Here is a 13,099-nt window from a genome sequence, read left to right as displayed (position 1 = left end):
CGCAACACATGTTACATCAGTATTAAATATCTTTTTAAAAAATGCAGTATATAATAACAACAGGGTAGTTAGTGTTGTACTAGTAGCCTACTCATATTCTAGTATGGTACACTTTAACTTTAAGCTGGGGTAGGCAATTTATTTATTTCAAATGCTCTGACACATGAAGAAAAAAAAATCCCTTATCTGTGGCTGTCGCTGAACTGTAATAAGCACGAATTGGCTGGCCTACCTGACCGGTGCACCCACTGCGCATGAAAATATGTTTTGGGGGAGAACTGAAGAGAGGGGTGGAACAAAGCTCTGTTGCTTACCCCAGCAGGGTAAAAGGAAAGTAATGATCTTGGGTCTATCTCTGTATGAGTCCTTTCCACAATGCAGTCAGACATTTGTAATAACTTTCTGACCCTCTCAGTGGCACAGACAAGAACTTAGTGCAGTGGTACTCAAACCTTACCACATCAAGGACCCCTAATCGTAAACAAATTAGACCACAGACCCCTACTTGATAAGATTGTTTAACTGTTTTTCCCAATTAGTCACATAGACACAAAAACATTGGAAAATATGGTTGAAAAATACACGTTACCCTTTAAGTAGGATTTTGAATACAAGACTTTCACTTCTATTGGAGGTTTTCACATAGTTGTTTTAGTATGTTTACAAAGGCAAAGGATCTGAGTATTTCCATTTTATTATTAAACTTTATGGTGGTTTGCTGCCACAGTCATCCATGTCTGTTAAACATTATAACTGTGTTCAGGAAATAGTCTTTCGTTTCTGTACACATCAGAGGAACAAGTTACTACTGCTTTATTCACATGAAAAATAATTATTTGTTGCATATAATCAATTCAAACAACTATTTGCATATTTTACAGTTATTCTGTGTCCATCTCAAACCAACTGGGTTTATTTACATAAACCACTATGCCCATAGGTCATTAGCTACGTAGATCAACATGAAAAATCCTGGCTGGTTTAACCCTGTAGACGGCTGGGGCAAAAAGTATTTGTGGGCACCCTGTTTGTGATACGGAGTTAAAACACAAACGTATTTAAGAATATTTAGCATATGAAAGTTGACAAATGGTCACTCTACAGATGGACATGCAGACAAATCAACATTTCAGCTGACAATTTGTCAAAGTGGTGAATATTCCCAAAGAAATTAGTAAATGACCACCACAAACTTATTGACACACCTAACATGAGCCTACAGGGCCCCCTTAAAATCTTTAGACCTCTTTGGCCGGCTGGTAATCCAGCCTTGTGAAAAATGCTGTTGAGTGAAACTTGTGGAAGAAACTAAACAAATACATATTTTCATGAATGGCTAGTACAATTTGATAAATGTAATGTGAAGTCACACTGTTTGTGAGGACAATGGGTACAATCTACAGTATACAAGAAGTGTCTGACATGACAATCTTTATAGTTTCTTTTTACAAGTTCTCTTTCAGTTTGCCATCTGCCTAACATCTTGGTACCAGGCAAACTTTGTTGTAAGTTCAAACACACATGCCACCTGGCCCCTATGTAACCACTGACATGACAGCAGTTACTGATTGTACGGGTGGCGTCGAAGCAGATTGTCCAGGTCAGTCTTGTTGATGGTACCATAGGCCTGGGTATAGCTTCCCAGTTTGGCTCGAGGGTCGCCTGCAGCTGCCACATTACAGTTACTCTGAAATACTTTCTTGCTGAACCTTGGCGGTGGCCGAGCCTCACGAACCTGAGAATTTGAACGCTGGTTCTGCATGGGAAGAACAGAAAGTGACATAGCGGCCATTAAGCATTCTATGTTTACATCAATATTTAATCAAACCTATAAATAGCCTAAAATTGCATCCTGGCATTGAGTCATATTTTACATGTCATGTGGTGCGGTGTACTGACCAGGCGTGCAGATGTGACGCATAGCCCAGAGGACAGGGATGGCTCATCTTTACGAACCAACGGGTTGTTCTGGGTTTGGTTTAGGGTCAAGGAGAAAGAACGATTATGGGTCATAGGGGCTGATCGGCCACGCTGGAGAATCTGGTCCATGGACTAGTGAGGGCAGGGATAAGAGGGTGAAAAAAGGGTGTAAAAATGAAACAAAACAAGATTATCAGAAAGAGAAAATGAAACTGAACAGTAAGTGGACTGATGTCTGTTGCTTACTACATTAGCTTTGGTGCCCTCTGTTGGTGATGTTGTTCCATTGCCAGTCTGTTCCACAAGTCTCCTGCTGGCTGCAGTGGAGTGGTAGAAATGAGTAGGACCAGAGGGACTTCGAACAAAACCATCTGAATGAGGAGAAGAAGAGTTTGTGTTCTCTACTTGAAGGAATGTGTATGTGTACATGTGTATGTGTAATGTATGTATGTATGTAAAACATATGCAGATGTATTAGATTTCACTGTGAACACCACTTTCTTTCACACCAAAGAAAGTCAAATGTTAAATATCTAAACACAGGGAATCATTGAAGAACTTTCACTGACTAAAATACATCAACAACTTTCATTTATATCAGGAGCTATCTTACATAGCGTATTTAAATAAGATTACAAATCTAAACAGACATCTTACAGAACTTTCAGTTTTTACCACTCTGTACTACAAACATATTTTGGTCAGTACCAATAAAGTACTGATGTTCGATAGGTGTGGAACCTGTACAGATAAAGTCAGACATACTTGGGGCATGTGTGATGGGGTTATATGTGAGTTTTCCCAAACCAGGGGTAGGTACTGGATTCTCCACAGCAGGCGGGGTTGACGCATTCACAGGCCCAGGGTTGGTGACACCCGTAGGTGAAGGCACGTGGTTTGTCTCATCAGTCTTTTCATGTTGCGTTTTCCCCTCATGGTCACAATCCCCACTGCCATTCACGGTCACTGGGCACTTCTCTACTTTATCCTTCACATTGGGCTTCTCCCTGCCACTGCCACCGCCTCCACCCTTTGGCTGGATCAGCCTTAGCATCCCCTGATTAGTTCGCCTCTCCAGCATCATCTGCAGGTAAAGAAGGGGAACATTAGGTTTAATCAGTGTTATCAGACAATATGCAAATGTAATGTTGCCTTCGGAGCATTTATGACTTGTTTTATACCTCATAAAGTTTGTTGCGGTACTGAACTACAGATAATTGTACATCATCGTCCACTGGCAGCACTACATCATAGTTAAGAGCTGGCTCCTTGGCTGGACTATGAAACCTCCAGGGACAAAAAACACAATTTTTGATACATGATAGCACTTTATGGCAGTAACAGTGACATAATCATACAAATACTGAGCTCTCAAATCTCAAACAAAAAAGCAGAGGATAAAAAAATAGACATCTCTATAATAATTTTGCTGTGAGGAAAACCTGACCACAGCTACTGATCCATGAATCAATCTGAACTCTTGATCCTTAATACCTGGCTACATATGCGTGCTGGAGGGCTTGCTCAGCAGTCAGCCGCTTGTCTGGGTTGAAAACCAGCAAACCTCTCAACAGGTCCAGAGCATCAGGAGGCACAGACGGCTGGAGAAGATCCTCCAAAGGCACCTGTGGTCTGGTGAAGGAAGGAAGAGCAATATTTCAAAGAGTACTCCAGCCATTTAGCATTGTACTGCTATAATGGACTCAAGATAGACAGTTTTTAAAAAAGGATCAATATCAATGCATCAGAATCAGAGATATTTTCTTTTTTATTCCACACATTTGTATTCCTTGTCAAAAACCTGGCTCCTATATTACCCACAATGCAATTTTGGGAGTTATGCTACAAGCTGTTGTAATGTAGCCTCGAGCCGCAAGCCCCAAGCAGAGATGGGAGGGAGAGGGAGCTATAGAGGTCTGGTAAGCTCATTTCTCAAACTCCACACCCCCAAACCTATTTTATTTGCGACCATGTAGTCCAGCCCCAAGCAATGCTGCCTGAATCCAGTGTTTCCCCCAGATGGAGTTGTAGCACCGGAGGTGAAGCAAAAAGTTTGGGTTTTTTTGCACGTAGTGTGTAGTTTAATCTGATTAGAAAACCCCAACACAACGTGTCTCAGCAGTATTGCTCTTGTGTCCATGAGCATGCGATACACATTAGAATAGTTTTTTTTCACATATGTTTTTGTGAGCTTTAGAGGAATGTTTTGGTGGTGGTCGTGTTAGTCATGGTCAGAGGTTTGGGGGTCCTCCCCAAGAAAATTTTAAGTTTTCCAATGAAAAATATGTAATTCACATAATATTGGGCCATTATTTTCACAATATCTCTGAACAAATAGTTGGAAAAGCTAGAACAGATAATAAATAAACAACACCCAAAGATCAGTCTACTGGTGAGGAACTACAACTATTAGATTTGGGGAAAGTAATTTGGTTGGTTATGATGCTCTCCACAGTGATTTTACATTTATGGCACAGCATGTTTTTCACCACCTAAGCCTTAACGGCAGGAAAACGCTGTTAATATGACCTCAGAATCATTATAGAAAGGATTGTTCATGTTTGCTTTTTGTGTCTTCATTTTAAAGCTTTTGACATTTATCTGTATATAGGCAACATGAGAAAGTGTGGGAGTGAAAACTAGTAGCGCATTGATATAATAATGATTGTGTGTGAAATTGTAGCAGCGGCGGTCACAATTCAGCAGTGGCGCACCGACGCTCCTGAATGCATATAAGGGAAACACTGCTGAATCACTTGGCTTGGTTTATCACATGGAGCTCGATCTGAATCCAGAAAAGACTTAATATAGCAGGAAGAGGAAGAGAGTCAGGCTCTGTTCTTTTCTTCTGAAGATCCCTTCAAAAGAATGTAAATAAGTTGCCTTGCCTAGAATGCAATTCAAGCAGCACTTATATATTTAACAACACAAAGCTGATTCCACACCAGTGTATGCTGGGATGGTAATCAAGTGGATCCGCTGTCGTGTTGTGAGTCGCAGACAGTTTATGACTGGAGTGGTAACATTACTGGTACACTGTTCATGTAAAGGGGAGAGGGTTTACGGTACAACAATAAAAAGAACAGCTCTCACCAATGACTCATTTCATACCAAAGAACAATTGAATCATACATAATATCAGGCCAAATTTGAGTTGTCAATATTTAACCAGAAGGAGTTAAACATACTGTACATAACTAACAATACTGTTTGCATCCACTGCGAGACACCAATGTGTCCCTGAGCAAGACACTTAATAGTTGCTCCAGAGGCGTGCGACCTCTGACATATATAGCAATTGTAAGTCGCTTTGGATAAAAGCATCAACTAAATGAATACATGTAATGTAAAGTACAGACAGATACTTACTGTCCTCACAAAAAAAAAAAAGATAACTTTAGCTCTTCCTGCTAACTCCAACAGCTCATCGTTCTCTGTAGCACATGTCCGACACACCCCAAACAAGGTGGTTTACGTAAGCTGTAATTGCTTAATTTATGATTTTGCTCTGTCACTGCCTCTCCGTCCATGCTCCCTGAGCATGTAATCAGCCCCACCTCCACCAGTAGGCTCTGATAAGTCTTCCCAGAGGGGAAGGGGAAAAAATTTGTTATAGCCACTCCCCAAAACTAGCTCTGTGCCAGGAGTGACAAGGTCAGAAAGAGGCCAAGCATGAAGCATGTACAATCTATATTCACATATAAATAAAGTTATCAATGTAAGGGAAATACAACAGGTGCATTGTTAGTTATTCATATTTGTTATGTACATATTCAAAAGAAACCATTGTTACACATTTTGTAGGATGTATTATACAAAATAAATTATTTTCTTACTTCAGTAACATTCTCTGAATGACAGAAGATCCATATTCAGACTTGATTGCGAGAATATCTGAAAATTAAATTGCATTTAATTAATTCATGGAACTGAATGCTGTCCATTACTTAAAGAAAATTAAAGAAAAAATGTGAGGGGTTTAAATTAATTTAATCTGGAATTGTTTAATCACCTTCTGTACTGGGGTGTTGTATGGCACTCATGATCTTCTCTATTTGGTTGATGGTGGAGGTCCCAGGGAACAGGGCTTTCCCCAGCAGCATCTCTCCCAGGATACAGCCAAGACTCCACATGTCCACACCTTTAGTGTACCTGTAGACAAGATGTCCTCCTTTTACAGCCTGGTACACTCATACCTGATTTTCCAAAGAAGTATTCTGTCCTTTGAATTAAAATGCTGTGTAAATGCCGTGTTATCTTCTTCATCATTGTTAAATCAACTGTTGTGAGGAACCAGCACAAGCAGCAGATGTGGCACATATACTGACAACAGATGCTCATCACAGCTGATACCTTGTGGATCCCAGCAGGATCTCGGGAGCTCGGTACCAACGCGTCGCCACGTACTCCGTCAGTGCTGGATTCCCACTGTCCTCTTGGATCTGGTTAAGTGATCTGGCCAAGCCGAAATCACACAGCTTGACTACACAGTCAGTGTCCAGCAGCACATTGGATGGCTGTGGGAAACACAGACAAAGAGAAACATTCTTTACAAGGACAATAATAGTTTGATTTTCACTCATCTACAGAGAGGTCAGGAGCAAGGTATGAAAACAGAAATTATACAAGGAGTGGAAAGAGGTGAAACAGCAGAAAAATTGGAGAAAAGGAGGGATGAAATTCTATTCTCCAGGGTCAGAGGCCATTTTGTGTGGACATGTCAGCAAATATCCTGCAGACTTGTGCAAGTGTTACTAAATGTGATTAAATAAAAACAGTGTTTGGGCATAATGACTTTTTAACTGTACATTCGAGCTGAAACTACAGTTTATCAACAAAAAATGTATCAAGTTGATCAACATTTTGATATTCGATTAATCGTTGAAGTAATTCTTTCTTGCAAAAATGTCAAACATTTGTTTGTTACGGCTTCTTCATTGTGAGCATTCTCTACTTTTCTGTGATTTTTTATCAGTGTGAAATTAATACAGTATCTTTGGGTTTTGGACTGTTGGTCCAACACGGGCTTTATGAAATTGTGACTTTTTCACTATTTTCAAACATGTCATACAGTAGACCTAACTATTAATTGATTAATCGAGAAAGTAAATGCATAAATAAATCCCATATTCCAAAAGTGACACTGAACAATATTTACAAATACTACAAAACAAAGATAAAGCAAAGCATTAATATGTGATACAGTAAAGGTACAAGTATAATTGAACTGAATCAAAATAAGAGCACATTTTGTTCCTGTGATTACTTCATGACCAATGCTTAATATTCTCCACCTGGCATACCTTTTGGTCCCTGTGGATAACATTTCCTGAATGCAGGTATTTGATGGCTTTGAGGAGCTGATACATCACATAACGTTTGTGGATGTCCTTCAGTAGGGTGCCTTTCTTTATCACTGCATGCAGGTCAGTATCTGGTACAAAGCAGAAAGTAAACATGCATGATATCACAGTAACATCTACCAACGTCTGGATTGTAAATCATCCTCAGTTACACTCAAGTTCATTATCAGCCGTGATTTTGGCATTAAGTTTTCCGAACACATGCTCATCAACGATCTCACACACACTCTGATTTCAACCAAGCGCTGTCACGAAAATGAAATGCCAGAGGGAAACAGTGGAGGTCTGTGTTGGAATGCTGGTGTACAGTCATGGATTAGACTGCAGTGAGGGGAGGCCAATCTGTGGACTCAGCAGTAAGACAGTGCAGCCAGCCAAGGAAAGCACAAGCCCTTCCACACATACACACACACACACACACACACTTCCCCATGTCTCAACACTCACCCATATATTCAAAGATGAGATAAATGTCTTTATCGTTTTGCGCTCTGACGACATTTAGAAGTCTGACAATGTTGGGATGATCTCCAAACTCCTGCACACAGAAGAGAGATTTTTAGTAGCAGAACGGACACAAACACAGAAAACCCACTCTGGCTGGCGTTTGACCTGTAATAACTGGCAGATATTGTGTCTACGTTGTGCAAACAAGAGGGAATGTTTCAACAGTGGTTGCATAATCGTAACGGTGATTACAACACGGGAGTTTCACTGGAAGATGAACAGCTGATTAGGGGGCAGTGGCACAGCTGAAAGTCTTATGAATGTAGGTCAGCAAATAAAGAGTGGAAAATATGTTACACAAGGTTATAGAGAACAGTAGGACAGCTGTACATTGTCATCAGTGTGGCCCTGTAGCCTATGTGTTCAATACCTGCCTGCACACACACATTTTAAATAGTGACAGTGATAGCAAAACAGTAATTGAAAAATAAACTGTACTGTGCCAAAGTCAATTATCACTAATATTGTGTACATTTAATACATTAAGAAAGAGACTGGACAAAGAGACAAACATGAGAGTGGGGATGAGACTATGATTCTTTCAGTCTTTGGGACTTAAACTAAGAGACTGATAGTGTGACAGTTAGCTGACCTTTATTTAACTCAAACACAATTAGTAGTATTTATTACCTGGAGGAACATGATCTCCCTGAATGTCCGCTGCAAAAGGAAAGAAAATATTAGTTAGTTATATAAACTCTGCAAGCAACATGCAGCCATAACCTTGGCACACACAAGCCTCCTGTTCTATTTAATCATTAGCCAAACCTGTCTTTCTTTTGAAACAGGTGAGGGAGCCAATTTATGTAGAGTGACTAGATCATGTTAAAAGTGGGTCGCAAGTTGACATTTTTAAGTGGTCACATGCCAAAAAGGTTAGGATCCATTACGCTACATAGGATATAAAGATATGAATAACACAGGATAAAATGATGACTTTACTTCATTGTCACTTAGATTGGACACATCAAGCACACACCTGGGCATCTGTCCTGTTCCTGAAGGCGTCAAAGATCTTCTTCACAGCCACAATCTCGCCGGTCTGTCTGTCAACCGCTTTCCATACAATGCCATAAGCCTGAAATACAAGAGACACAACATCCGGTCACCACCTCTCCATGCAGGTAATGACTTATATTCTGTACCAGGTCAAACACTGACAGCAAGATGTCAACCAGGTAAAAACAAATGATAGTAAGCAGCTCCTCTACCTTCATCTGCAAACTGTTCTATTAATTTGGATGTTTTTATTTAAAAAAGTTGTATGTAAGAGTTTCTCTACATCATGGTCTAAAAACTATTCTCTACATACATACATACATACATACATACATACATACATACATACATGTGCTGGTCATATAATTAGAATATCATCAAAAAGTTGATTTATTTCAGTAATTCCATTCAAAAAGTGAAACTTGTATAATGTATACATTCATTCCACACAGACAAGTATTTCAAGTGTTCATTCCTTTTAATTTTGATGATTATAACTGACAATTAATGAAAACCCCTAAATCAGTATCTCAGGAAATTAGAATATTGTGAAAAGGTTCAATATTGAAGACACCTGGTGCCACACTCTAATCAGCTAATTAACTCAAAACACCTGCAAAGGCCTTTAAATGGTCTCTCAGTCTAGTTCTGTAGGCTACACAATCATGGGGAAGACTGCTGACTTGACAGCTGTCCAAAAGACGACCACTGACACCTTGCACAAGGAGGGCAAGACACAAAAGGTCACTGCTAAAGAGGCTGGCTGTTCACAGAGCTCTGTGTCCAAGCACATTAATAGAGAGGCGAAGGGAAGGAAAAGATGTGGTAGGAAAAAAGTGTACAAGCAATAGGGATAACTGCACCCTGGAGAGGATTATGAAACAAAACCCATTCAAAAATGTGGAGGAGATTCACAAAGAGTGGACTGCAGCTGGAGTCAGTGCTTCAAGAACCACCACGCACAGACGTATGCAAGACATGGGTTTCAGCTGTCACATTCCTTGTGTCAGCCACTCTTGAACAAGACACAGCGTCAGAAGCGTCTCGCCTGAGCTAAAGACAAAAAGGATTGGACTGCCGCTGAGTGGTCCAAAGTTATACTCTGATGAAAGTAAATTTTGCATTTCCTTTGGAAATCAAGGTCCCAGAGTCTGGAGGAAGAGAGGAGAGGCACAGAATCCACGTTGCTTGAAGTCCAGTGTAAAGTTTCCACAGTCAGTGATGGTTTGGGGTGCCATGTCATCTGCTGGTGGTTGGTCCACTGTGTTTTCTGAGGTCCAAGGTCAACGCAGCCGTCTACCATGAAGTTTTAGAGCACTTCATGCTTCCTGCTGCTGACCAACTTTATGGAGATGCAGATTTCAATTTCCAACAGGACTTGGTACCTGCACACAGTGCCAAAGCTACCAGTACCTGGTTTAAGGGCCATGGTATCCCTGTTCTTAATTGGCCAGCAAACTCGCCTGACCTTAACCCTATAGAAAATCTATGGGGTATTGTGAAGAGGACGATGCGATACGCCAGACCCAACAATGCAGAAGAGCTGAAGGCCACTATCAGAGCAACCTGGGCTCTCATAACACCTGAGCAGTGCCACAGGCTGATCGACTCCATGCCACGCCGCATTGCTGCAGTAATTCAGGCAAAAGAAGCCCCAACTACGTATTGAGTGCTGTACATGCTCATACTTTTCAGTTGGCCAACATTTCTAAAAATCCTTTTTTTGTATTGGTCTTAAGTAATATTCTGATTTTCCGAGATACTGAATTTGGGATTTTCATTAGTTGTCAGTTTTAATTTCACTTTTTGAATGGAATTACTGAAATAAAATCAACTTTTTGATGATTCTAATTATATGAGCAGCACCTGTATAATCTTATGTATTTTTCTTGGCCCAAATCATTTCAAATTTAAGGACACAAAGTTCTAACTATGCCGGCATCTCCCTTTTAAAAACCCACTATGTGTAACATTTAATTATAAAACATAAACCGCCCTTCTGTTACTAGGAAAAAAAGAGGTAACGTGACCTCTGTGTGTTCAATGGTAGGCAGCTATAGTCCTGACTATAGTGATGTGAGAGTCATGGTGGTGATGTAGGCAGTGAAGTGAAGCATAACAGAGGCAGCAGTGAGGCAGGACATCAGAGCACGCTGTTATTGCAGAGACACAAAGAGTAGCCCTGTCATTGGAGGCAGTGGATCAGATTCACACAGCCCTGGTGACCCAACGGCTGTTGTTTCAGGGGGTAGAGTGGTCGTCCATTTATCAGAAGGTCTGGTTCAATCCCCCGTTGCCTGCATGTCAAAGTATCCTTGGGTAAGATACTGAACCTCAATTTCCTCCTGATGTCAGTGTATGAATGTGTATGTCTAGTTTCTGATTCAGTGAGTGAACGTGATGTAGTGTAAACGCCCTTTGAGTGGTCGGAAAGACTAGAAAGGTGCTAAGTAGGCTACAGACTGTTTACCATCTTTCAAACTCCAGAAGAAGAGTTACTACATTTAAGTTTCAAAACAAAACACCAGGCAACTGTAAACAGGTTCTACAGCTGTGTAACATGAGTCACAGCCGGCCACAGGTACATAGTTAGCCAAAATAACATCACTACGTGACAGTAACCACCTGCCTATTTCAAGCATAATGCAATTTGTGAGTCTCTGGAGACAGTCTACGGAAAGAAACCACGGTGTTTTTAATCATGTGGCAACCCTACCAGTGGAGAGAAAAACAAAAAAGAATTTGCACTCTAGGGAACAAGTGTCCTCACACATCAGCTGATCTGCAAAGAAAGAGTTTGTCCTGCCAAAGTAAATAAACCCTTGCTTACAACACTTGTTTTCACTGAGAACCTTAAATCTGGAGAATTACATGAATTTCTCTTAAGGTTAAAGTACAGGCATGGCTTAAATATGTCATAAACCTTAATGCACAGGCCCAGATGAGGTTAATGTAAAGAGGGGTGTGTGCACTTGTAAGAGGCTGCAAACTGAAATTGCATTGAAAGGGTTTGGCAACTCACAAAAAAATTGTAAATGAGACTCCAGTCAGAGGAGCAATAAGGAGGTGTTATTATTAAACAGCCCGGGGTTAGTTAACCTCCACTTCTATTAAATCCAATAAAATTAAGAGACAAAAAGCAACTCACCCCTTTTCCAAGTCTCTTCTTGATTTCATACTTGAGAGAAATGTGTTCCTCCAACTCAGACACGTTCGCGGATTCGTATTTTTTGCTCATTTTTCAACAGTTCGTTCTTCTGCTAGTGCAGAAAGCACCAGCACACTCCTTTGATTATTCCTGGAAGAGATCGGCAGTCTTGAAAGTCCGGAAAACAGGTGTTAAAACAGCCAGTTGCAAGATAAGTGGCAGAATCAAAATGAATGATAATTTCCACACAGTAAAAACACAGTAAAATGAATGGAAGAAGCAGTCGAGTCTTTCTGTATCTTAAGTTATCTGGCCACCCACATGCGACCCTAACGTTACTTGTAGCCAGACGCCACGTTACTGTTCAGTCAATCACAGACGGTTGGAAGAAGCAGTTTTTAACTCCATGTAGTGACTTAAAACCTCACACACCTACTATTTAACGTGCTGAATCTGTTATTTGTAAAGGTGTTCACTGCCCTTAGTTTGGACACTCCCACACTTCTGCTGCTGCTCACAGACGACCCAGAGAGTTTGTCCGTTTTGTGTCGTCCCGGTAACGAATACGCTGCTGCCTGGTCCTTAAAGGAGCCGCAGCACAAACACTAGACTCACTCATGAGGCTGTCATTCATAGACATCTGGTGTGTAAAGGAGATTATCTGTGGACGATGGCAGTGACCTCCTTTATTAACAGACACAAAAGGTCTCATTTTTCATCAAGGCCTCCAGCAAAATGTTAAGAGTTCGTTTAGAGTCAGTTTGACGAGGAGCGGTTGTTCTATTTGTTTTAGTTCTGCAGCAAACTGGCGCCAGAACAAAAACGGTGCGTCAACCTTTATACTGTCAGTGATCTACACTGGCTAAGCCATTAATATTAAATTTACCTGCATTGCATTATGGGAAATGTAGGAACCGGTGTTCTTAGACTATGATCTACATCAGCAGCTAAAAGAGAGAATAGATAAGAATATATAAGCCACTGCAGCATCATTTCTTTTTCCATTAGCCTTAAAAAAAATAACAATTGCAAGGACGTTGCCCATCTAAACTGTTGGATTACCCCTATAATAGCATATTTAAGTGGGAATCACCACTAAAGTAATTAAAACATGTCCAGTGTTCATCAGGTTATTTGTATAGCCCTGTCACTGTGCAAAAAA

General features: G+C 40.6%; 1 protein-coding gene across 5 annotated transcripts; it reads right to left on the bottom strand.

Moving 5' to 3' along the window:
- Positions 1 to 676: 676 nt before the first annotated feature.
- Positions 677 to 12,506, bottom strand: mapk15 (mitogen-activated protein kinase 15). 5 transcript variants are annotated; one of them, XM_038725116.1, is made up of 15 exons: positions 12,370 to 12,506; positions 11,938 to 12,087; positions 8,770 to 8,868; positions 8,421 to 8,450; positions 7,731 to 7,821; positions 7,224 to 7,354; positions 6,274 to 6,437; positions 5,933 to 6,072; positions 5,757 to 5,814; positions 3,415 to 3,552; positions 3,102 to 3,207; positions 2,686 to 3,004; positions 2,167 to 2,291; positions 1,900 to 2,052; positions 677 to 1,756 (listed from the first exon to the last, which is right to left on the bottom strand). In XM_038725116.1, the coding sequence occupies exons 2-15, from the start codon at positions 12,025 to 12,027 to the stop codon at positions 1,562 to 1,564; spliced, it is 1,839 nt and encodes a 612-aa protein (XP_038581044.1). In that variant the 5' UTR covers positions 12,028 to 12,087; positions 12,370 to 12,506; the 3' UTR covers positions 677 to 1,561. The 5 variants fall into 5 exon arrangements, with proteins under 5 accessions (XP_038581044.1, XP_038581047.1, XP_038581043.1 ...); XM_038725119.1 differs by having other exon boundaries at positions 12,374 to 12,497; XM_038725115.1 differs by having other exon boundaries at positions 11,938 to 12,105; positions 12,370 to 12,469.
- Positions 12,507 to 13,099: the final 593 nt, after the last annotated feature.

This window comes from Micropterus salmoides, unplaced genomic scaffold (assembly GCF_014851395.1).
Source record: "Micropterus salmoides isolate LMB-PRFRI ecotype aquatic unplaced genomic scaffold, ASM1485139v1 Ms_hic_scaffold_17, whole genome shotgun sequence".
Lineage (NCBI taxonomy): Eukaryota > Metazoa > Chordata > Actinopteri > Centrarchiformes > Centrarchidae > Micropterus > Micropterus salmoides.
The sequence above is the reverse complement of the archived record's forward strand: the minus strand, read 5'-3'. Positions and strand labels throughout refer to the sequence as shown.

What these genes read in the sequence shown, in the direction of transcription:
- mapk15 (XM_038725116.1), bottom strand. Translation starts at nt 12,027, where the DNA reads ATGAGCAAAAAATACGAATCCGCGAACGTGTCTGAGTTGGAGGAACAC. An exon ending in CAGCACGCATATGTAGCCAG is followed by an intron (nt 3,208 to 3,414) that starts GTATTAAGGATC and finishes TTGTCCCTGGAG; the next exon opens with GTTTCATAGTCCAGCCAAGG. An exon ending in ACCGCAACAAACTTTATGAG is followed by an intron (nt 3,005 to 3,101) that starts GTATAAAACAAG and finishes CTTTACCTGCAG; the next exon opens with ATGATGCTGGAGAGGCGAAC.